This window comes from Polypterus senegalus, chromosome 8 (genome assembly GCF_016835505.1).
Source record: "Polypterus senegalus isolate Bchr_013 chromosome 8, ASM1683550v1, whole genome shotgun sequence".
In the NCBI taxonomy this organism is placed as follows: domain Eukaryota; kingdom Metazoa; phylum Chordata; class Cladistia; order Polypteriformes; family Polypteridae; genus Polypterus; species Polypterus senegalus.
In genome coordinates this window covers 24,606,687-24,630,521 of record NC_053161.1, presented here as the reverse complement: position 1 = coordinate 24,630,521, position 23,835 = coordinate 24,606,687, and the positions used below count along the sequence as shown (strand labels likewise).

General features: G+C 37.0%; 1 protein-coding gene across 1 annotated transcript in view; it reads left to right on the top strand.

Annotated features, from left to right (window-relative positions):
* Nucleotides 1-1,506: 1,506 nt before the first annotated feature.
* The window catches only part of arid2 (AT rich interactive domain 2 (ARID, RFX-like)), a 172,181-nt gene continuing 149,852 nt past the window's right edge, over nucleotides 1,507-23,835 (top strand). Inside the window, exons 1-3 of the mRNA XM_039760879.1 lie at nucleotides 1,507-3,374; nucleotides 3,518-3,611; nucleotides 4,816-4,913. Coding sequence (XP_039616813.1) covers nucleotides 3,283-3,374; nucleotides 3,518-3,611; nucleotides 4,816-4,913 — 284 coding nt within the window. The 5' untranslated portion in view covers nucleotides 1,507-3,282. The remainder of the gene's footprint in view (nucleotides 3,375-3,517; nucleotides 3,612-4,815; nucleotides 4,914-23,835) is intronic.

Below are 23,835 nucleotides of genomic sequence, written 5' to 3'. Positions count from 1 at the left end.
AATGATTGTCGGCGTGGCGCACCTATGTGTCAGAATCACAACATTTAAAACTAGCCATTGACAGACTGACTTTTATTTATGCTAAATGTAGAATTTGTAATTTAAGAAAGACCCGAGGTGCGAGATTTCTGCTCTGGTGTCTGAAAATCACACGGGACTATACTGTTAATTTAGGAAACTTTTTTTTGATGCTCGTATCAGCTTATCTTTGCGATGGCATAGACGTGTATTTAACTTGGCTTGTATCTTCATTATTTGTTTCTTTGAAGGCTAACCCTTACTTTACTCTTAACATTCGTGGTCATCTTTTGTCATTGTATTTAATTCTTTTTACATAAAAGTTACAGTAACAGTAACACATTTCTGACTCAACTCACATTTTAAATAAGCTGTTTACTAAAGTAATTACTGTATTTGATGACTGATGTCGGGGAATTTCAGGACATTTTTGCTTTTGTCCAAATGCTACCGATGTAGTAAAAATGGAATTGTTAAGCGGGAATAGCATCAAAGTACTTTCATTGTACAGTTTCCGTTATCGCAGTCATCATGAGGGTACTTAGTATTCTAAAGGTTCTCCTCTGTCAGTCAGTTTTCTGAACACGCGATTTAGGAACAGGGTCGCGGGGAGTCGGAGCCAAATCTTTAAAAAGCGTGTTCGGTAGTTTTCTTGTGGGAGATGGCTATAGATATGGACGGGTATATTTTAAAGGGGGTACAAATCACATCATTGAGGACTGAGAGAAGCTTTGAACCGGCGTTTTCCTAACGATTTATCCGCACAGTCATACCAGAACCCGAGATCCTAGAAACCCTCTCCTACTCTGACATAATGAGCGCAAAACTAGAATGCGCTTAATGCGGCTCGCCATTCAATCACAGGTTACACAAACATTCGTCTTTGGATTCGGGGTCGAAGCTAGGTGGAACTGCAAATCGCATGCCTGGAAAAAAAATCCATGCTCCTTAATTTCGGAATAAAGCAGGCCACTCAACCCAACACACGCCGTCATTTCATATTCCATTATATATAAAATAACACAAATGTTAATATGGCTTGCTGTCAAAAGTACATTGCCCTGGTTGGATTAAGTGGTGCGTCCCTTCCCGGGCTGGTTCCTGCCCTACGCGCTTTGTCAGTCGGAGTAGTTTATCACAACCCTGTACTGGATAATGGGATTTCAGAACATGGGTGAATTGATCGATTTGTATATTATTATTATATAGTTTACAGACCGTTATCTATGGTACCATACAAATTGTGGCCAAGTTGCTACACTTAACAGTAACTTAAACTGCAGGCAGGTTAAGTGACACTATCAGTACAACATAGCGGAAGCTGAAATCGCAACATGATGATATTCTCGGACTTCTGATGGCACCAAGAAACTCTGGAGTATAAACTGATTTGAGATTTCGGTTTCCAGGAAGAAAGGTGCAATATAAAAACACAGTAACGTTAAAATAACAGCTGAAAGGGTTATACAAACGTATGCAACGAGAAAAACAGTTAAGTGATGAATACTGAGTAGAATGGTTTTTCCATTACCTGTACAGGAAGACGAAACCATTCCCGGGTGCACCGACCGCAAGGCAAATGCCATGGACCGGGCGCCACACACTCATGCCAGCCCAGCTTTGAATCACAATTTGACATGTGGGATGTGACGAGATCCTGAGTAACCGATGGAAACCCCAACTAAGCAGGGCTCGTTACGAAAATTACTAGCTGCAGCTGGACTGACAATCAAAATGTTATAATGATAATTATTCTAGCACCAGTATCTTTATAAGCATTTCAAAAAATTATTCCGTGACCCCAACTTTGATTAAAGGATTTGAATATGTGTTTTGAGAAACAGAATTGAATAGAAAAGGGAATGGTCATCAGATGGCACGAAAGCAGCTTTTTTTCCCAGCAACAATTTTAACAATTTCATGATAAACAGTTAAAGACATTATATTGTCCCCTTATGACCATGCGAGTGTCAAACGATTAGCAGACGTCCCGTCCAGGATTGGTTCTTGTTCCGAACAGTGGAAAATAAATGAAGTAGAGATAAAAAAAATCAATGTAGCAGTAAATTTGACTCAACAACTTTTGTCTATTTTGCAAGTATCCGATTAATTAAAAGCGCTTGTCATTAAAGTAAAATATGGCACCTACTGGTAATGTAGACATTACAATAAAAATTCACTACACAGTTAATTATACTAATTATTATCACGGTTGAACGTAAAACTTAACTCGTATTAGCTTCAAACATATTCTGTACTATACAACCATACAGTGATTAGGCCAACGGACAAATTACTTAAAAATAATGTACTGATTTCTGATTTACATGTTATCAAGCACAAACCTCTATCGGGAATTAAGCACTATTACCCAATCTTCGTCTCTTTTTAAAAGTAAAATGACATTTCCAGTCCATTCTACCCCCTAACTAGGAACATCTAACAGAAATATGGAAGCAACAAAGTGTTTTTCCTGCGGAAACAAGTCCCGTCATAGGGATTGATTACATGTAGACGTCCGCAGAAGCGTGTTCACACTGTGCGTGTCTCTCCTTGCTCGGGCGCCATTGTTGTCGAAAGGATGACACATTAGCAGGTCAGCCCGCAGTACCTGTTGTTATGTGGCACTGATGACACGTGCAAGTTCCAACAGAAGCCCGACCTTCCTTCCCCACTGTTTTCTTGTCTCCTCCCGGCGCTCGGAGTTCGGGCCCGGCGCTACGTTCTTTGTGCGCCGGGTTAGGAAGTTTCAGAGGAGCCCTAAGCCAACAACACTGTCTATTGTTCTGTTCGGCACTCCGGCGGCTGCAGTTCACCTTGTTGGGCTTAGGGGTCGCTGCGCGGCGCTGAGTGGAGCGCTCGGCCTCAGGATCTTTTTGTCTGAGAACTGGATCCCGCTGCCGCTTGTACAGTGTGTGTGATTGCATGGAGCCGCGTCTGTAGCACACTGTCAAACCACTCCAAAACGGACACAATAGCAGCCAAAACAATTCATTTACCTTACGTAGAACAATGACAGTTTTTATTTGCCGTCACAATCGGCCCTAATTCGGATTGCTTGTTTGAAGTTAAAGGAGGCAAAATCGAGTCTTGTGTGCCCGTGTGTATACAGTCGTAATTATCACTCTGCTTTCTCTTATTTCTTTAACTTTTTTTAAAACACTCAGATTCCCGTCAATGACTGAGCGCCGGCGGAGTATGGGATACTTGGTATCTTAGGAAGCGGACAAGCGGGGTTTTAACGGATTTTTAATATTTTAAAAAATGGCAAATTCGACGGGGAAAAATCTACCTGATCAGCGAAGGAAAGGACTGGCTTTCCTGGACGAGCTGCGGCAGTTTCACCAAAGCAGAGGGTGAGAAGGAGAAGGAAAGGGGGGGTTAGCTTTTTAAACAGAAATATCTAACTTTAAAAATGATATATCGATAGATGTTAGATGCCGGTTGTTTCAGGAAAGGCCGCCCTGTCAATATTGCCCGTTTTTGTCCCCCTTTTTAGCTCGCCGTTCAAGAAGATCCCGGTGGTGGGAGGAAGAGAGCTGGACCTGCACGCACTGTACACCAGAGTGACTAGTTTAGGTGGATTTGCGAAGGTGAGTGGAAGTTTATATTCGGATTTCCCACTCTCGGCGTGCAATATAGCTCGAAAGCTCGTACCTCCTGGACAGCGGTCGCGGGGGAGGGGAGGACAGAGGGGGGAAGACGGGCTCGTGAAAGGGCTCGAAATTCGCAGATTGGCACGAGCGGTACTGTCCTGGTACCGGGCAGGGTTCGGGTGGGATCCATAGTGCCGTTCTGGGCAATCGGGGGGTCTGTGTAAAAAGTCAGTTTGAGCTGTTGTGAGAGGTCCTCTGCGGTGCTGTACTCTACGCTCTGGCTCGCGCTCTCCCTCGCTCTCGCGCTCTGTCGCTCGCTGAGTGCAGTTTTAGAGCAACTCAAAATTAGCGGGCATGTTTAACATCGATAATCGGCACTGGGAAATGCTCTTCACACCGGGGAAGGGCTCTCCGGCCTCGGAACGTCGCCGGGCCGCAGCACAAAGAAGGCAAAGCCGGGGCAGTATAGCCATCTTAGGCTTCATGGTTGGAAAGAAAATGTAGGCCTCACACAGGCCTATATTTGCCGAATAGCCAACTGTACATTGTTAGTAATTCATCTGTATGCCTGCATTATTTAGTTTGGGAAATATCGTCAAGCATAAACATTCCTGTATTTCAATAAAGTTCAACTAAACTGGTTGCACCGTAGTTTAAAGTGTCAATCGCGTATAAACGACTTGTATTCAAAAGTGGCCCACAAAGTAGCGGAGAAAGGGAACTCGTCTGAGTTTTTTTTCCTTCATTTTCCCCAAGAGTATGATAACAGAGTTGGCATTAGGCGCCGTGTCGTTTAGAAGGCAACAGAACTATTTGACAATACATCGATCACATTTTGGGGTGGGTGGAGGGGCTAGGGGGCTGTGTTATTTTGGTCCCCTCTCCGTGTTTGTTTTCATTACATCCACTAACTTCTGTCAAATTGTTCAACTAAATATCCCGCCCTCTCCAGCTTTTTTTTTTTTAAGCGGGACATGTGTATGTGCAAACATTTTCCGATCCTTTCCGAATGTGATTTGTGAGCGTGTTAAGACTGGATATGCGTAAACTTTTTTTTTTTTATAAGTCGTTTTCTACCACGCGCCTTTAGGCTCACTTGTAAATGTGTTGCCCCAGACAGATGGGCGCTCACCTGGTATGTTTTGCTTTTAGTGTGCCCTTCTTGGACTGACATCTTGTTTTTCTTCCTTTACATTTCTAGGTTTCTGATAAGAATCAATGGAACGAGCTTGTTGAAGACTTCAATTTCCCCAGGGGTTGCTCGAATGCTGCTTTTGTTTTAAAACAGTATTACCTTCGGTAAGTGACCTTTCATGCTCTGAAAGTCTCATGTGCGAGTGAGTTTGTGCAGGGGACGTCGGTGATGGGAAGGCGCCATATGAATTTGACAGTTCTCTTGTTGGCCAGGGAGCGATCTTGGCATTCTGCTCCGATTTTTTTTTTTCTTGATTTGCAATCTTTCCACACGATGTTCATTTAAGTTTGCTTGCACTGATCTGAAGAAAGGAAGGCTTTTGTTTTACTTAAAGATTGTGCTCCCTTCAGTTTTTCTTTGCAGTAAATAGTGATTAGAGCAATAGGAGTTGAACATGTTTTATTTTTTTGTGTTCTCTGACGGTTTCTGCAGGTGTGAGGACCATATTCCTCTATGAACAGCTGCTGTCAGATCAGAAAATAGGAAGCTGAGCAAACTGTTGTGCTTATCACTAAATCTTGGAAGGTCTCCTGCGCTTAATGCCTTTGCACCTCTTTATTTTCCGAATGTGACTGCTACAATTGACCATCAGATAGTTTGTCAAGGTTTTATGGTGTGGGACTGGGGTGCATTGCATTTTTAAAAATGACTTCAGTTTGCTGTATACTTTAATCTCATTATGAAAAATCAAACAAAACTTTGGCGTTTTCTTTTGAGGTGCTGTTTTTTCTTTTTTTTGGGTGAATAAGTTCACTGTGTTTTCAGATTTTTGTTTTTGTGAACTTGATGTGCATTGTGTGTATCTAAGGTTGTTTGTATATTTTCTGCTACATTATATGTTTGTGGAGATTTTGCTTACCAGAGCAGTGTGTTTGTGTGCATCTTTTTTTGCAGACTTAATCTGTAGGTTATCTGTATGCAAAGTTTATGGTGTCCGTTTGTTTTCACAATTGTGCCTTTATCTGCTGCTATTCATTTTGTTCCATGGTGGTTTTGGAGGTTTTTACTCCACTTTCTGAACTTGCAGTTGTAGTTGAATTACTTTTTATTTAACTTCTGTATGACAGCGCATAGTCTGTTAATTACTTACAGACTGGTATGAAGTTTGGCAGTGCCATGTGTCTTTCATGTGATGTGCAGGTCTACAGTATATGGATGCACTTACTGTCTACTAAGTCTGCTGGTGTTTTGCAGATTGTTTGTTTTGTTTATGTATTAATTAACCTGTTTAAAAAGAACTTTTATCAGGCGTATCACACAGACTGAATATGGTTTTCTGTAGTAAAATCTTTGAAAAGAGACAAGAGTGGTTGGGAGCATGCACTGATACAGAATTCTAGTTTAATAAAGTCTATATAAACACATACTGTGAGCCATTTCATTATTATAAGTCTGCGGCCTGAATCTTAGAACCATAGTAAGTTCATTAAGACTTATGCGCGATAGGATCCACGAGTGTCTGATTAGCTTTCAGTTAAGTATGGGTGGAGTTGAGCAGGCAGGTGTAGTGTATAATTGAAATGTTTCACTCAATATTCATGGTGGGTATTTAGATTGTATAAATAGAACCCAAGTGAATTAAACATCATAATGCATCCACTGATATATAAAAAAAAAAAAAAACACAAAACATTTATACTCCTTCACATTTGTCATCTTTATAAAAAGTGCTAATTGCTCGATTGTTTTTCTTTTTGACATTTTACTGTCTGACTACAATATGGCTGTCCCTTTTTTTTAATGCCTTTTTGGTGCTTAAGTTTAATTCTTTATAAATGGCAACATTTCTTCATCTGTTTTCTTTTGCTAAGGTATGTTTTAAATGTGTTTAAAATATTTAAAGGTGCTGCTTTCTTTCCTGTCTAAAACTAAATCTCATAGATATGGGAAGGAATTTTTGGGACAAAATTTTTTGGACCATGGCATGAATGAACAGGATTATTTGCAAGTTTTTGGAAGTTCAGCCTGGTTTCCAGCACCAAAGAATAAAATCATTTATATGTGTTTATTAATATTTAACTTATTTTTGGGTTAGTTTTTTGGACAGCATGTTAAGCGTTCTGTTTTGAAGAAAAGCAACGTGTTGTCATTGTCTTCACCCTCTTTACTGATTTTGTTTTTAGATAATCATTTACATTAAATACCTAACTAATAAGTATTTTGGTTACACATCCATTCTGTTCTTAGAATAGATTATCCTTGTAATTGATCTCCATTGCATTTAAATCAACACTGTTTTAAACACATTCTTTTCATGAATATAGTATATGTTAATATTTTAAGTTTAACTTCGATGGTTTTAATGTTTTTAAATTTCCTGTTGTAAGCTAAGAGGTCCTTATTTAGTCCTTTTTTTATGTCTATTTCCAATGGATACCTACATATTAATGTCTGAAGACATCTTTTGGTGTTTTAAATGCATATGACATTTTTTTTAACACCAGAGATATGTTTATTGGTTTAACAAAGTTAAATGAGAAATTTCATTATCATATAACCCAAACAATGCTGCAGATTGAGGGCACAGATGTAATTTTTTGTTTTGCTGTCTCCTTAATGTTTTCAATGGCAAGTGTTTAATTTTAGACCAGACGGTGGTTAGTAAAGCTAACATTGCGCTCATAGGATACAGATGGTATTTAACCTATAGTTTTTTAGTTCTCTTCTGAACGCTATAGGTCACTTTAAGTACAGACTTTCTTTACATAAATCTGGTCAGATTCCTGTTTTGAAGCTGCATTATTTACACATTAAATAATTAACCTTGTATGTGTGAAAACTAGGGAGCCATACCATCTTCTGAGTGGTTGTCTAGTTAAATATACATTTTTGTTTAAATAATGTGGGTGGATGGAGGGAATTGTGTTGTGCAGGATTAGCAGTAGTATACACTCGCTGGCCACATTATTAGGTACACCTGTTCAACTGTTTAACACAACTGTCTAATCAGCCAGTCACATGGCAGCAACTCGGTGCATTTAAGTGGTTTAAGTCACTTTTAATGTGGCATGGTTGTTGGTGCCAGATGGGCTGGTCTGAGTGTTTCAGACACTGCTTTTCTATGGGGATTTTCACACAACCATTTTGTAGAGATTACAGAGAATAGTTTATAAAGGGGAAAATATCCCAATTCTCTGGGAGAAAATGCCTTGTTGATGCCAGAGGTCAGAGAAGAATGGCCAGAATGGTTTGAGCTGATAGAAAGGCAACAGTTACTCAAATAATCTCTCCTTATGACCGAGGTATGCAGGAGAGTATCTTTGAACGCAAAACGTGTCGAACCTTGAAACAGCAGGAAACCACACTGGGTGCTACTCCTGTGGGCTAAGAACTGGCAACTGAGGCTATAATTTGCACAGGCTCACCAAAATTGGACAATCGAGGATTGGCAAAATGTTGCCTTGTCTGATGAGTCTCGATTTCTGCTGCGACATTCAGATGATAGGGTCAGAATTTGGCATCAACAATATGAAAACATGGGCCCATCCACTTTGTATCAATGATTCAGGCTGGCGGTGGTGTAATGGTGTGTGGGATATTTTTCTTGGCATACTTTGGATCCCCTTAGTACCAGCTGAGCATTGTTTAAATGGCACAGCCTGTACCTGAATATTGTTGCTGACCATGTCCATCCGTTTATGACCATAGTGGATAAACTTGCAGCAATTGTGTGGTGCTATCTTGTCAATATGGACCAAAATCCCTGAAGAATGTTTCTGGTACCTTGTTGAATCTATGCGATGACGAATTGTGGCAGTTCTGAAGGCAAAAGGGGGTCCAACCTGCTATTAGCAAGGTGTACCTAATAAAGTTGCCAGTGAGTGTATATATATTATTCCATTTATTGATAAATGTAATTTGTTTGATATGGAAATACACCATGCATTGATGAATATCTTGGCTGAGTAAGTTGTTGGCGTGTTTGTTTTCACCTTCTTTCTCTGTAATAGATTTTTGGTAATTTTTTTGGGAGTAAAAAGTATGAAACTCTGAGGAGTAACCTTTATATTAGACTTAGCTTTGTAGAAAAAGGGTAGTGCCATAGTTTACTTTTTGCTAAAGAAAAAAGTTGTTATATAGAGCAATATTTTTAAATTTAAATCATGCTTAATGCCAACCTATACATATATTGTTCAAATGTACGGTAATCAAATTGTTACTGCTTAACCTCTTTCCTAGGAAGCTTTATTGGCAAATAAGCAGACACAGTGATCCTCATTCTTTTGTGTTAGTTTGGTTATTAAAAATGCTTTACAATGTCTATCACCATTTTTAATGCCAAATGAAATTGGTCAAATGATTACATTTTTTCATGAACTAGCCTTGACTCCAGTTAAAACAATGATTTTTTTTCCTACAAGGTTATCTAGTGGGTCCATACCACTGTTAAGAGTATCTAAGAGAACTACTGTATCTAAACCTTACTAATGCACAGTACCCTATGAGAGAAAGTATCTTTGGCAGTTCGATGATTCCTATTCCTGAGCACTTGTATCACTTGCGTATATTTATTATTGTTTATGTTGTAGTTATGTCTTAAGTGACAATGAGTGTAGAATCGACCTTCTGTCTTTGGAAGTTGTCTGTCGCTGACTAATTTCAGTGGTGTGTCTGGGTTTCCTGCTTCACCCTACAATTCCACCTTCCACTGCATATTTGGTTTTTGTCTTTAATGTTTTATCTTTGTTTGCATCCTATTCTCCTTTAGACTTTTAAACCACCATCCTAACAGGAATTACATTTTTTTGTGCACAGTATTATTTTAAAATTTCTTTATTACAGGTAGATGAATTTAAATGTCATATTTTCCACATTTCCTAGAGTATGTATAATTTACTTACCAGGAACAATCGTATGCTTTATGTGTTCTTCAGAAATGTACCTATCATTAGTTGCTAGGAAAGAAGGCACATTTCTTAAGTGTTATATTTATATTATTGAAATTGCTTGTTGTGTGGATTAGGAAAATGTTAAGTATGTTTAGCACATGAAATGCTTGTAGCATAAGCATTTTGTAACATGCAGCTTCAGCTATTCAATGTTTTGAGTGAATAATTAATTTATTTAGATTGTGGAGAAAGTGTAATATAATACTTTTTGATGACCTTAACATCTTAATTCTGTGACATAATTCATAGAGACCTTGTGGCTTTAGACGGTCACAATGGCACCTTTAGAGTTTAGGAATTTTTACTGTTCTACTTTTTAAGCAATTTACATCAAGTCTTTCATATGTTTATAATATAAACATGTTTAATGAGCACTGATCCCAAGTATAAAAAACTAGATACAATGATTTAAGTCACATGTTTATCAGGGATTTCATTTAATGCTGTTTTTTGAGTTTTTTTTTGTGAAAAGAATCACTGTGCCATTTTCCCCTGAATACTACAGGCAGCTATGCGAAAGTAAGGTATGAGAAGCTGAGCAGACCCAGGATCTTCTTGTTCTTAATGAAATTAATCTCCCTGATGCTGCCATCCCTGCCTCTGGCACATTTGTGCTCGTTTCTTTAAATTCTGTCCTCTTTCATCCTCTTATCGCAGTAAAGGAGAACATGGCAGAAGTTGTGGGTTAGATAAATATTTTAATGATTTATAGTTGATTTCATTTGCTGCGTCTTGCCTCCTTTAGAGTTCGTATTGTGAAATTATTTTCAGAAAGTTTTCCCAGGTAACCTCTTTTTAACTAGAGTGGCATGCAGAAGTTTGGCACCCTTGATTAAAATGTCTTGTTATGTGAGCAGAAGATGAGGTGATCACCAAAAGGCATAAAGTTAAAAATGACACATTTCTTTTCAGCATTTTATGCAAGATTAATGTCACTTTTGTACAGTTGCACAGTGAAAAGATGAAAGGAGCATCATGCAAAAGTTTGGGCACCCCAAGATAAGTGGATGTCTTGGATAACTTTTCCCAAGGTGTCAGACCTTAATTGGCTCATTAGAGCTATGGCTTGTTCAGTCATCTTTAGGCAACCCCAGGGAAGGCAAATTGCAAAGCTGTATAAATTCTCTGACTCCTCAAACCTTGTCCCAGTAATCAGCAGCCATGGGCTCCTCTAAGTAGCCACCTAACATTCTGAAAAATAAAATAACTGATGTTTACAAAGCAGGATAAGGCTACAAGAAGATAGCAAAGTGTTTTCAGGTAGCTTTTTCCTCATTCCGTAATGTTTTTTTACGAAATGGAAGTTAACTGGAACAGTGGAGGTCAAGTGAGGTCTTGGAGACCAAGAAAACGTTCTGAAAGAATTGCTCATTGGATTGTTAGAAAGGCTAATAAAAAGCCTTGTTTGACTGCAAAAGACCTTCAGGAAGATTTAGCAGACACTGGAGTGGTGGTGCTGTGTTCAACTATGCAGTAATGCCTGAACAAATATGACCTTCATGGTAGAGTCAGCAGAAGAAAACCTTTCCTGTGTCCTAGTTACTAAATTCAGCACCTGGAGTTTGCAAATGAACATCTAAACAAGCTGAATGCATTTTGGAAAATGTGTAGTCTTCATCGGTGGACTGATGAAGTCAAAATGAAAGTTTTTGGCCACAGTGTGCAAAGAAAAACAGCAAGTGTGTAATAAGTAACAAATAATACATTTCTCTTTTTTTTAAGTATAATCTAACCAGAATATTGGAATGCCCCCATTCATAAAACAGCCTTGGATAAAAACTGATTCAAATGAATTTTGAAGATCAGCTGATTATAGACTTTATGTTGTAGATTAAATGCCTTCTCCATCATGATATATTTTTTGCCTTCTTTCCATCACATACATACATGCACAGATAGTTTCTTCACGAAATATGCGATTAAGTTAACTTGCATCATTTGCCAAGAAGAATAGCTGTGTTCCCACCAGAATGCAGTGCAGGATTATCTTGTTTTAGGTTTTCTTGGTAATAACTCTGTCTACTGCTGTTTTTTTGGTGACTCTAGCATTTTAATAACTCCAGGCAGTGAAGTTTTAGTCTTCAGCTGTTCTTTCTGAACATTTTAGTAAGCCTGTTTTTCTCAGTTGTCATTGCAGCTGATTTGCCTGATCAGATGAAGGTTTGGAATATAACAGAACTTAATGCTAAAATAATGATTTGTGTTTTCCTACACCTTTCATACAGTTTTGTTTTCAGAGTTAAACTAGTGTGAAATTTAACTTAGCTATGTATTAATGCTGTGACATTTTGATCTACTTCGATGTCTCCATAACTCTTATTTTAAAGGTCTTGTATTGTAGGTGCTGAGATCCTTTTGATATTTTTCCCTCCAGTCAATTATGTTTTATTGTACTTTCTTGCTGTGCTAACTTGCTATTTATTAATGACATGAAAATGTAGCATGGGTTTTTTCCTTTTAGTAATGGAGTAGAGCTAGAACTCTATTTAAAACTCTGTTTAAAAGTTAAATTTGTTCTTTCAGTAAGATGAGTTTTTGATAGTAGAGGCTTTACTAGTGCTACATTAGTCTTAATACACTGTGGACATCAAGCCTAATCCCTCCTAGGCAATAGTGTTTAGTGTACAGTGTATTTGGTCATACCAATTTCTTCATGTTTTGGAAAATTTATAATGAACAGGAATTTGAGTTTGTCCCCTTGTATCTTAGCTAGCTATATTGCTGTAGCTTTTACTTTTGCTTTCTTTTTTGTTAGCAAGTTTGATTCGTGATGAGCAGGCAGCATTTTAATACTTGCATAGGATGTGTAGCCTGTGCCTCTTAAGTCATTTGGCATTGGTGGCTTCACATCTAATTTCATATTGAACTTGTTCAATTTTACTAGATTTGTTTTTAAACTTTGTGTAATGTTTGGAGTGTGGCTTGATTATAATCTGGATGGACAGTTTTGAAGTTTTTATCATTTCATGGCCCAGAATTGGTTCATTTTTTTAAAAATTCATTGGAAATTTTTTGTATATTCATACTATAATAAAGATGTTCATATTTAATCATTTTCAAGCATTTTACTATTTAAAAAAGTATAGCAAACTTCATGATTAATGGGCAATATAGACTAATTTGTTACTATGTAATAGTAATTATTGATCAGTTTGTTAGCAGGAGAATTTTTATGATGCAATAAAATACCTCTTTAAAAATGCCCCAATTAAGAAGGCATGGTGAATAAAATGACAAGGAGACTGCACAGCTGGTATTTGCACCATTTTTTTTTAATTAATTTTTTTTTTACCATTTGTAACTGTCACTTTCTGTGGTTTTGTTTTGTTTTTCTGAAACCACTGTACTGGTCTGCAGAGTAGCATGAGTCGCGTAAGTGTGGATGTGCTACTCCATATTCATGTTTTTTTTTTCCCTTAGTTTTCCTAGTTGCTGTTTTGCATTTTGTTTGTGATAATATTGGAGAAAGTTAGTGTAATTACATGCTGGCATGCTATAGCCTTATAGGATTAGTAAGGAAAAATGTTTGGACTGCTATGTTGGAAATCTGTTAGCTTCTTTTCAATTATGCTTAGTGTTACAGCTTCTTTTACCACATATGCTTTGCTTCTCCCAGTCATGTTAAACAGTAATGTTTCAACAGTGCAATTAGTCTTTTTTTTTTATACCATTTACATTATGAAACCAATATATACATATTGCTTATTCAGTATTTCACCCTGTTTCATCAGAGGAGCTTATCTTTTTTGAGTGCAATTTGACAAGAGCAGAAAGTTCTGGTATCATTTAGGCTAGTGGTCGCCAACCCGTCGATCACGATCGACTGGTAGATCTTTATCACTGTCCCGGTAGCTCCCGAAAATAAAAACGTTTTCAGTTTTGCAAGCATCTGTATCTCTTAATCCAACTGCTTTATTTTCAATGAAGTGACCAATCAGATAAAAGAAGAGCACCCGTAAATTAACTGTCGCAAACGTCAATATGGATCTCCATTGTGATAGCCCGCGCAAGTTAACATACTACAAACTAGAATGGCGGAGGCTCCACGAAAGAAGGCAAAAACATACAATTTTCATCCAGAATGGGAACAGGAATTTCTGTTTACCTTGGTAAAAGAGAAGTGTGTATGTATGTTGTGCCACCAAAAACAAGCATTATGTAAAAGAGGGAATCTGGAGCGGCATCACAATACCAACCACCCGAAATTTAAAGACCGCTACCCGCAAAAGAGCGCGATTCGTAACGGAAAGTTGACGAGCTGAGATCTGAGTTGAAGGCCCAGCAATCACTTTTTACAAAATCTGCTGATCAAAATAAGGCTGTTACTGAAGCATCGTTACGTGTAAGTTACTTTCTGGCTAAAAACAAAAAGCCTTTTACGGATGGCGAATTATTCAAGGAAGCCATGGCCATTACTGCAGAGACTATTTTCAAGGATTTCAAAAACAAAGACGACATAAAAGCCTCACTCTGTGCTGTGCCTCTCGGCCCTGCATCAGTGGCAAGGAGGGTCGAGTCACTGTCAGAGGACGTGGATCGACAGGTGTTAAAGGACTTGTCACTCTGTGAATATTTTTCACTGCAGTTCGACGAATCTCTGGATGCAGTGGACACAGCTCAGCTTGTTGTTTTTGTCAGAATGGCTTTCCAGGATTCTACAAAAGAGGACTTCCTCACTCTTTTGCACTTAAAGGAGAGAACGCGAGGTGAGGATATTTACACTGAGTTTAAAAATATGTGCGAAAATGATATCCCCATTCATAAACTGGTAGCAATTACCACCGACGGAGCACCGGCGATGCGTGGCGTCGCGCCTGGGTTTTATAGCACTGTGCCGTAATGACCCTGATTTTCCCGAGTTCAAGAATTATCATTGTGTCATTCATCAGCAGGCCTTATCAGGGAAAGTCGTAGATTTTTCACACGTAATGTCATTGGTGGTCAAACTGATAAACTCGTCACGAGCAAAAGCACTTCAGCGCCGCTTATTCAAGGCGTTACTGGATGAGCTTGATGCGCGTATGGAGACCTACTACTTCATGCTGATGTGCGGTGGTTGAGCCGCGGGAAAGTGCTCCAGCGGTTTGTTGACTTACTGCCTGAGATAAAGACATTTCTATCTGCAAGAAACGAGGAGCACAAGGAACTGTCAGATGATGCGTGGCTGTGTGACCTGGGGTTTCTGACAGACTTGACCGCAAAGCTGAATACACTCAATAACGAGCTCCAGGGAAAAGACCGACACCTGCCACACATGATCAGCGCAGTGAACGCTTTTAAGTCTAAGCTTGGTGTTTGGATCACACATCTTAAAAACGGGAGGCTAACACACTTTCCCAACCTGGAAAAAATGTCACAGAGCATTAAAGACAAGGACGTTTTTCACCCTGAGAAATACTGTGCTCACCTGGACAAAGTTGCAACAGAGTTCAATATGCGTTTTGGTGAGTTAAACGAAATGGAATGCATTGCTGCATTTGTCTCAAACCCATTCATGCTCATTGATATAGAACAGGTTGCAGCCAAATTCCAGCAAGTATTTTCTTTGTCAAGTGGAGTTGGTTGATTTGCAAAATGACATTGAGCTGAAAGCCAGATCAAGGGACAGTGACTTTTGGGGACTTGTCAACAGAGAAAAGTTTCCGCTCCTCACTGCATGTGCACTAAAAGTGAGTGCCTGTTTTGGATCAACTTACCTCTGTGAAATGGCATTTTCACAGATGAAAATAATCAAATCAAAATACAGGAGCCGCCTTACTGACAGACACCTCACAGACTGCCTCAAACTGGCTATCTCTAGCTATGAGCCAGACTTCAGAGGACTCACAGAGAGTATTCAGTCACAGCCATCACACTGACTTGAGTGAGTAACATTACTTCAGCAGTTTTGCCTTCTGGTGGCATTGAGAAAAGTGATGTTGCATATGATGGGACATAACTGCACTTAGCTTAATTTGAGATTGTTGATAATTTTGTTGAGAAAACAGTTCATTTATAAAATGTTAAGGGTAGGTAGTACCGTCAGAAACTTCAGTGAATAAGCACTTTACTGCTGACAATGGCATTTTTCTTGAGTTCAGTGCCACTTCATATGATCTGATTATATGATGGTTGCTTCCGAGTTAAGTAAAAAAAGAAAAAGAAAAGAACATTTAATGTATATTAAATTCAAATACAATTCAAATACTAAATAAAAGGCTTCAAGTTGGAAGTACAATCTGGGCTGTCTTTTTCTATCTATTCTTCGATAGGTAGATCTTGCCTTTCATTAAGGCCGAGGTCAGGGATCTTCGACTTGAAAAGGTTGGTGACCACTGATTTAGGCTAATGTGACATCATACATACTGTGTTTTGCTTTATTATTGAATTTTGATTTCTTTTTTTTAAACATTGTGCGTAGCATGTCTGTTATTTATGCTCTCTGTATGTGAGTCAGGCAAATTCAATTTGATATGAATTGACAGTGGGATAGAGACGCACCTTTTGTTCTGTATAGTGTAAAGAATATATCTCGCTTACTACAATGTGTTGTAGCACAAGAAAGAAAGAAAGATAATTGTGTCTTCCATGCTCTTGCTGCTTCACATTCACTGTGGCACATAGCGATGCAAGAGTGTGAGATCCACAGGTTACGGCTTTGTTTTTTTCCGAGAGAGAGAGAGAGAGGCATGAACCTTGTATACTATTGCTCTCTTAAACTTGCTGATACACATGTTGGTGTCAAATATAGCTCTCACTCCACTTCTTCCATGGCAGCACAAAAAGCATAACACCATATACTCAAACTCTGTTGCACTTGCCCTAGGATGCTGTGGTACAAAAAAATGAAGGGAAAAAGTGTTCCTCAGGAACTTTTGCTGTCTTTCATACTGAATACTTTGCTTGGTGGTATACGAGTTATGCAAGATTTTTGCCTCCCATACAGTTAGGGATGCTCCCATCAGGTTTTTTTCCTTATCTTTAAAAAAAATCTTTAAACGTACATACGGCATTAGAGAAAATAAAATGCTTCTTGTAATTGCAAACTGTTAAATTTCTTCTGTACTTATTTGAAACAAAGCTTAATTTAGGTATTCCACTGTTTGTTTAACTAAATATATATGTCTTCTCACACATTGATACAGTTAATTGATATTGCTTGTTAAACACTGCTTAAATGTAAATATGAATGCACTTACAGGTTTTAATCATTTTTAATCATTAATTGCAGTACAGCTTTCCCATCTGTTTGAATACATTTACTATATTTATACCTTTTTTCTAGTCTTACCAGCTAGACATTATTACTAAACATAGTACAGTATTACAATTAATAAACAGTATAAACTTTTAAAAGAGCCTGAAATCTATTAAATGTTAACAAGGGATTTATCAAGAAGATAAAAGAATAACATGGTTAAAAGTTTCTAAGTAAAACAGACACATTTTGCCATCAAGCTAACAAGCCTGTTTTTTTTTTTTTTGTTTTTTTTTACCAAGTAGCAATTTCAAATTCTTAATTTCTTCTTTTTGTAATTGAAAATATAAGCTGCTGTCCTTAACACAAACTCACTCACCATCCAAACTCAGACAGGCAGTGCTCATTGTAATGAAAGGGCAAAATATAAAAGCTTTTCTTGTTGTTTGTGTAATTGTACAGGAAGACCCCCTCCACTGTCTTTTTCTCAGTTTATTACTCCACTTTCTTTAATGTAAAGACTAATATTATGTGTTCTTTTACTCTGTCTTTGGTAAAGTCTGCCTTTCCTATCTGTTTACATGATACTCGCAGCAAAAAGTGTGTTAGCTAAACTGCACTAACACCTAATGTAAAATAGCACTGCCTCTAAATTACCATAAAGCTTAGAAAAAATTCTGTTTATATAAAAAAAAAAAAAATAATAATTTTTTTTTTTTGTGACCGGAGCATACAGTTCTCTGATTTACTCCTTGCATGTATCTTGTCAATTGTCGTTGTTATTTGGCCAACTATGTTTTGACATTTGGGAAGCCACACTCTGTTCTGTTTGTATTAGACTATATAGGATGCAATGTCAGCCTATACACATACTATATATGTTTGATAAGGCCAAGAAGACCTAATCTCCTAATGACAGATATGCAGTACCTAGCAAATTAGTCTTGATAGTCTTAAAGCCTTGTTGCCTTGACTGTGCTTTAAATAAACACTTTCACAAGAGATAACACAACACATATAACAATTTCATTATTGGACTTCAGTCTTCACACATCATATACTCAATGTCAAAATGTTGTTGTTGTTAGTACTATAACATGAAAAAAGTTTTATTTTTTACGTATTTGTTCAACATTTCTTGCGTTTTTTCGCATTTCCTGTCATCCTCCATTTACACAGATCGTTGTAGACATGGAACAGGCATGAAATGCATGTGGTCCAAATAATGATATATTGTTTGCTATATGCAACTCAAGGATCTCACATGCAAATAAAGAAGACTTGAACTGGGAGAACCCTTTTGACCAAGATGAGCTCTGGCGGTGAGGGGGAAGGGATAACAGGCTGCTTGTGCTGAGCAACATATTTTAAAAACAAAAGATGGTGATGGAGAGGTGTGAAGGGATTAAGGTGGGCCGGGATTCCTAGTGGGTTTTTTTGTAGGCTTCAGGGATTCTAGTGTTATACAGCCCAAATCCAATATCTATAATCGCTTAAAACAATAGTAAATACTCTTCAGCAGGTGATTTTTAGAGGTGAACTATAGATTTAATTAGCTTTATGTGGATTGACCCCCACCTTAAGCAATAATGTAAATCGATTACTGTATAAAATGTGAAACAATACAATATATTCCTTGATAACCACACTGAGCACATGATCATTTATTGTCCATTAATTTATCATTATATACATTGAAATTTTGAATATAACATTTAAAAATCTAGCTATTAAAATGTTATATTTATGAATGAAAATAAGGTTTATGTTATTTAAAACACAACTAGGAAGCATAACTAAGTTTTTATGTTTTTATTACTTATATTTAACTTTTCCAGAATACAGAATTAACCAGATTATAAACATCTTTGTGAGCTTATTGTAAATATTTGCTTGAAACAAGACTGCATTATTGTGTATTTAAAATACTGAGACCATGGAAATTGTAACTTGTCAGAATAGCTAAATTGTGTTTTACAAATGCATTCTGAACAAAAATTCCACAACAAACTTAGTGAGTTCTTGTTAAAAAACTCAAACATTTGGTTTTACTGCTAGTGAGTCTGTTTCCTTAACTGTGGCTTTAGAAATTTTTGCTGTTACTAAAAATGGTTGCAGGGATTGAGAGAATTCAGAACTCTTAGACTGCTTTATGTTTTATGTTATCCTTGGCCAATAACAATGGTAGTATAAATACACTGTACACTATTAAGTAATTTCTGACAAACCAATGGGTTTGTTTCCTGACTTGTGCCCTGTGTTGGCTGGGATTGGCTCCAGCAGACCCCCGTGACCCTGTAGTTAGGATATAGCGGGTTGAATAATGGATGGATGGCTGATACCAATCTGTAATAGCTACTGAGTAGAACAGCCTGCTTGCCTTAAACATCACACTGTAAACATGCCAGGAAATGTACAAAAATGACATCCTAGTACACATTATGTTCAAAACTTAATTCATCACACACATTCATTCCATCAGTCTGCATTTTATGTAAGTCATCTTTAATGTGTTTCATCACAAGGCAGCTTGCAAAAGCACACACAATTACATCACATAAATTACATCACATAAAAAACTGAGTCTCAATTTTATCCTTATGCAACATGAAGTAAATCTGTCTTGCTTTTTTACTAAGCTTAATTCATTGTCGATGGTTTAATCAGTAATTACAAAGCTATTGCTTAATTTATTCAAGAAAGCTGTGAAAAAAGTTTGAAAAAGAATGATGCTGAGTGGAATTAAATAAAAGTAAGAATGCAAATCTAAAACTTTTTTTTTTATGCCCCACTTTTATATCATCTAAGGTTTTTGACTCTGTTATGTAAATCTAAATTAATTCATGAACAATGTCCTGCAGAAGTTTAAAAAATAAATTTGTGTGAGCTGTGAGGTACATTGGCAGGCATCACTTTAACTTACTAACAGAAATCCGTAGTATAACATGCTCATATGAGAGGAAAACTGTTTTTGAGAAAAGGGCTCAGAAAATAAGTGGAACTGCTAGTAATAGTTTGATTGATGTGATTCTATTTTGACTACTGTTAGGCTATCTTTCATCTTGTTGTAACTTTAGAAGTTAAAATAATTGTAATGAACCTTAGTAGCAGTACTGTGTTTCTAATAAATCATTAATGTTTAGGCATGACCCCAGTTTAAAATTGGTTACAATTGTTTGTTTGCTTTATTGTTTTTTTCCACTCAAATGTAAATAACTCTTAAGAGATTCCTGTACAGAGTGCATTACGTACGTGTTGGTTTGTAAAATTGTACACCTGTAGACATGGTTATAATTATTTGGGTTTTACTAAATGTCTTGCCAAACATGGGAACACAATATTCTGATTTTCGGAGTGTAGCAGTAGGAAAAGGTCAAGTTTAAAAGGAGTTGACTCAGCCCAGTTTTTAGTGCCACAAATGTCAGAACCATTTTCTCAGAATGTGTGTTTGTATTTCCAAATTGAAACTGAACTTTTTAGAGGATAGATAATGGAACCAAGTAATGAAGTGATAGTCACAAGTATTGGAAAAATTAAATCTAGTCTTCTGTAAGACTTTACATTGAGTTTGGTTGTTGAAGATATGTTTATATATGTTTTCTTATATGCAGAAGGTACTAAAGTTAAAAAAAAAAAAAATCCCTTTACTGCTGTCTGTTCTTTAACTTTCACTTGTGGGGAAAATGGCCTAATAAAGGTCTATACCTACCCATAAAGGAGAATACTTACCCAAAAATTATATTTTTTCAAAATGTTACTTATGTAATTTGTAGTGGCAGTTGAGAAAATTTTTTTTTATGTTATTGTGGAGAAATTAAATATTGAATATTCAAGCTGTAAAGTATTGATAGGTGATCAATGATGTATGGTGCCAACCATTGTACAAAAAATTCTCAAATAACTGATGTTGCATAATCCACATGTCCAATATTCTATCTCCTTGACTGATCATGTCCAAATAATTTTGGAAAAAAATGGTCACTAATGGTGGTTTATTTGTTTGTTTTTGTCTGTCTTGCAACTTTTACATGATGTTTTTGCAATTTGCTGAGCATTCTTACTTATTTCCAGCTGGAACTTCAACTTTTTTTATACAGTTTCCTTCCAAAAATTCCTAGTGCTTTAGTCTAAATAATATTTTGGGGATGCATGTCTGTCTCTTAATCTTCCTTGATGTTGCAGGCACTTTTCTTTACCTATTCTGTACTGTCAGTGTTGGTCTGTTTTTGTTTTTAATTCATAGATCATTTCATTTAACTGTATTGATAATTTCATACTTTCTTATAATGCAGTAAAATTTTGTGGTAAAATCCTGATACTGGCCAACTATGTGGTTACATTCAATTAAATGTACCTGCCTGTGCTCCCGTTAGCACTGTCATGTGAACTAGCAGCAGAATTACATCTACAATAGGAATTCTGTTTTTATGTTTTTGTATATAAGATACATTACACTCATAAATAAACCCTTTACATGCTTTATTCCTACTGCAAAACATGCTCTGAAATGAAATACCTCTCACATGCTTCAGTAAAAGGGTTATATTTAGTCAGTAGAATATGAAAGTAAATTTACCTTTTATAGAATAATTTTAAAATAAGTACAAGTATTAAAGTGACACAGACCAACTCGCAGGCGCCTAAACTCTTGCTGCCAAAAGCAAGAAGCGTGTTGCTACTCACGTAGAAGAAAGAAGAGAAAACTGTAAGGACATACACGCTTTAAGTTTAGGTGCATTTTGAAAATTCTCAATTTTCTTTTGCAAAAAGTAAGAGCGAATTATGTATCACTTTGTGCACCACCTATTTACCAATGCACCTGTAGGCAGGAAAAGCAGCCCAGCTGAAAGCAACGCCATCAGTGTTTAAAATTGTTAAGGAAACATGTGTTTACAGAGTTTGACAACTGTTACATATGATAAACTTATTTTATGTGCAGGTTTATGTTATGAATGTTCACACATTTTAGTGTGCTTTTATTATACACTCCAGTATCTCAGGCTCACAAAAGTACCCTTTCTCTTACAGGTGCTCCGATCAGATTTTTTTTTTTTTATAAAGACTGATGCTGACCACTTATTTCATGATACTTCGTTGGCCGATTCCATTCTTTTATCCTTTGAAAAACTTTTTACACTATTCTCCTGCATGACCAGATGCACAGATTCCTTATGTCAGGGGTACCCAATACGTCGATCGCAATTGGAAAGGTAGTGCAGGTAGATCGCGTTGCATTCAAAAAAAAATTTTTTTTAAATGTTAGTCTATCATATATCCTCCCTATGGCATTTGTCACTTGGTTGACATACAGGGCGGCCAGTCTGAGATATCTTTTCTTCTAACACACTGGTCATCCCGTATGCACGGTCAAACGCGCGAGCTATCTCAAAACTAGCTGGCTATCTAAGTGATCGAGTTAGCCTTCCAATTTATATCGACTAAAGAAGGGATTTAAAAAAAAAAAAAAATTCTTTTGGGTTATTGGCTGGATGTGGAATTGGAAGAGGATTTTTTTTCTCAGAATGTCACAATCGAAGTGCGTTTGTCTGATCTGTCAATCTATCATTGCAATTCCAAAGAAGGAAAATGTGGAAAGGCACTTTCAAACTGTTCATGAAAACTATGAAACTGACTTCCTTCCGAAAAGCGATCTGAGAAAGGGAAAGGAGAGGGAACTAAAATCGCAGTTAATCAGAGAGCCATCATTTTTCACTCCGCTGAATTCAAAAGCAAAGGCAGACACACTGAAGCATCGTTCCGGGTGAGTCACTCGATCATTAAGCATAAGAAGTCCTTCCAAGATGGAGAGATGATTAAAGAGCCCTTCGTTGAGGCAGACGGCTAGGGAGAAATTCCTGCTGAGATCTCAAGACCCCTGGCCGGAGAAAAAGGAGTTTTTCCTTGTCATTAAACATGCAGAATACAAGCAACTTAATAACGATCAATGGCTGCTAGACTTGGCATTTTTTTTTTCTAATCTGACCAACATGTTGAATGAGCTTAATTTACAGCTGCAAGGAAAAGAGAAAACCATGGTCAATATGATTAGCTCAGTTGATGCTTTCAAATGAAAAATAGATAGATAGATACTTTATTAATTCCAAGGGGAAATTAGCAATGCAACATCTGTCCTCAAAGCTGCAGAACCTTAATTTGGGAAACATCCAAAACCTTGTGTTAGAGCTACAGACGCAATGGAAGGCGTGTGCGAAACATGACAGCATACGCTACACAGAGCAGATTAAAAATAGTCTGTCAGACTTTGACAGACGGTTTCAAGACTCAGCTTTACTTAAGCCAATCGCTACATTTAAGTGTTTTCAGTTTAGGGAAGATGTTGAGGATGATTCACCTGCATCAAAGAATTGCAACACTATTCCTGAATATATAAAGTCAGAGTTAGAATATATAAAGTCATTACCGAATATATAAAGTCAGAGTTAGAATATATAAAGTCAGTGTCAGAATATATAACCTCATTCTTGAATATATACATTTAAAGTCAGATTATATTGATTGAAACGACTCGGGCACATTTTTAGTAAACTCAATGAGTTCCTAATACAACGTAATGAAATAAGTTAACAAAAACATCTTCAGAAAAATATTAAAAAAAAAAAAAAAAATACTGTTCAGTTAATTCATTCAAAATGATGTATGTACCCGGCATTTTGAACACACTATTTACCTTTACTAGTACGAGTGAAATAACAAGCAAGGAAATTATAGAGAATATTTGATGAAACTAGACTATTTTATTTGTGAATTGTCCTAATTTTATATATTCCAACACTGACTTTATATATTCCGCCGCTGACTTTATATAATGAGGCTTTGACGTTGTATATAATCGGGAATGATTTTATATATTCTGACGCTGACTTTTTATATTTGGGAATTACTTTATATATTCAAGTTGTGACTTTATATATTGAGGAATAACTATATATTCCGACGCTG